The 1,851-nt window shown below is 31.3% G+C and overlaps 1 protein-coding gene across 1 annotated transcript; it reads right to left on the bottom strand.

The window, feature by feature from the left end:
- Positions 1 to 1,248: 1,248 nt before the first annotated feature.
- On the bottom strand, positions 1,249 to 1,768 carry LOC112140071 (NEDD8). Its single transcript, XM_024262982.2, has 3 exons — positions 1,554 to 1,768; positions 1,416 to 1,463; positions 1,249 to 1,337 (listed from the first exon to the last, which is right to left on the bottom strand). Exons 1-3 carry the CDS (start codon positions 1,569 to 1,571, stop codon positions 1,251 to 1,253), a joined length of 153 nt encoding a protein of 50 aa, XP_024118750.1. The 5' UTR covers positions 1,572 to 1,768; the 3' UTR covers positions 1,249 to 1,250.
- Positions 1,769 to 1,851: the final 83 nt, after the last annotated feature.

Below are 1,851 nucleotides of genomic sequence, written 5' to 3'. Positions count from 1 at the left end.
AATATTCCCGTTTCATGGGTTGGTTTTCTTCAGCTCTTTTTTTGGTCTGTAGTACAGATATTACTGACATTTTCTGACTTTAATTATCCAAGAGTCAGAGAATGCACCAGGACGGAAGTTACCACCCTCATCAATTTTGATTGATCCTTCGTGTTAGCCCCGCCTCCATGCATCAGAGAGAGGCCAAAAGTTTCAAAAAAAGATTTGAAATTGAAATGTTGTTTTTAAATATAAAAACAGAACATTTGAAAATGAATTACATTTATAGTAGAACTGTAGAAAGTTATTTTCAACAATATTTTACCCAGAATTTTTCAAGTTGTTTTATTTAGATTTCAAATCTTTATGTCCCTAATTTGGCTCCATAAATTCTTGCTTCATAAAGATGCATGCTTTAAATCTCACTCTCATCTAGTTAAAATAAAAATCAATAAATTAAAAAGATTTTTTTTTTCTAATTCCAATGAAATGTTTGACTCTGATAATGCAAAGTTGCTGCCATGAGTTCGCTTTAGCATGTGAGTAAACATTCAAGGTAATCATTTATCACAGTTTGTTGTCTTTTCCAATGCGCATTTTCTGGCTGATATAACAACGAGAATAAATTTGCAGTCCTAGAATATATGTAGTTTTATTCTCATTGGTGTGTCATTGTGACAAGCTTTTCAGAACTCAGTTTAACATCAGAGACAATTAAAGTATTTACTGTATAACAAATTAATCCCAGACTAAACTGTATGTAATTTAAACAAGTAAATTGTATATTTATTTACCTTTCTCCACTAAATATGATCTTTGTCATCTTAGAGACTTTACATAAAACTTTAATTAGAAATAAACAGGCACTTAAAAAAACTTTAAAGCACAAATATCTATGTGCAGTTTTGTTTTAATTTCTTTATTTTGGAAATCTCAGTCTGGAGCATATAAAAAATTGAGCATGTGTGTAATTTCATATTTTAGGGTTGGCAAAAAAGAAAAAAAAGAAAAGAAAATCGGTAGAAGAACAATAGTAGCTGCATATTTTCATATTATTGCTTGCTACGTCAAAAAAAAGATAGCTTAATTTAAAAATATTTTATGATTTACTTTTCATCTGACTCTTCATCCTCCACAGAATAACAAAATTGAAAAAAAAAACTTGAGCTAATGCTTAAGCACATTCTAACTATAAACTGGAAAAGATCTATTAATAAAATATTGAATCTTATTTTGAAATGACTGATAAAATCTTTTTAGAGTGTTAGTTCTTACATCTGTTTTCCACTGTAGATTAACCTCTGTTGTTGAGGAGGGATCCCCTCTTTCTCCTCCACTCTTTCCTTAATTCGCTCCACCTGGATACAAATAAAATACACACAAAAATAGTCATTACACCCGATACTATCTCTGATGACGTAAACATGGACATTTACCTTATCTGTTGGCTCTATGTCGATCTCTATCTCCTTGCCAGTGAGCGTCTGCAGGATGTACAAAACAAAGTTATTCTGCGAACAATCACTGTTTACAATATTGGATTGTAACTGATAATATCAGTTTATATACATTACCTTTACTTTAATCAGCATATTTGTTTATTTGTGTCTGGGGAAAAATCCTTAGCTGGAATTAATAATGATTTTTGTTAGCTAGATAACTTATATCACCGCCAACAAACTGAAAAATAATCATTAATTCGCAGTTTTCCTGATTTTTCTCGGTCTTGTTCCAGAGATTCAATGGCTGTTTCCTGTGTACCTCATTAAAATATCCGGCTTTCTTTTGACCTATCTGTAGAAAAGTTCCGCCTCAATTAATTTACCGCTCTTTCTGTGAAACTCCTTCGCTTCAGAAACGACTTTATGCCAT

The sequence above is a fragment of the Oryzias melastigma genome, unplaced genomic scaffold (genome assembly GCF_002922805.2).
Source record: "Oryzias melastigma strain HK-1 unplaced genomic scaffold, ASM292280v2 sc00908, whole genome shotgun sequence".
NCBI lineage: Eukaryota > Metazoa > Chordata > Actinopteri > Beloniformes > Adrianichthyidae > Oryzias > Oryzias melastigma.
Note: the sequence above shows the minus strand (reverse complement) of the source record. Positions and strands in the feature narration are given on the sequence as shown.

Excerpts from the sequence above, each read along its gene's own strand:
- LOC112140071 (XM_024262982.2), bottom strand. Across the intron at positions 1,338-1,415 it reads ACATAGAGCCAACAGATAAG|GTGGAGCGAATTAAGGAAAG; the intron begins GTAAATGTCCAT and ends ATTTGTATCCAG.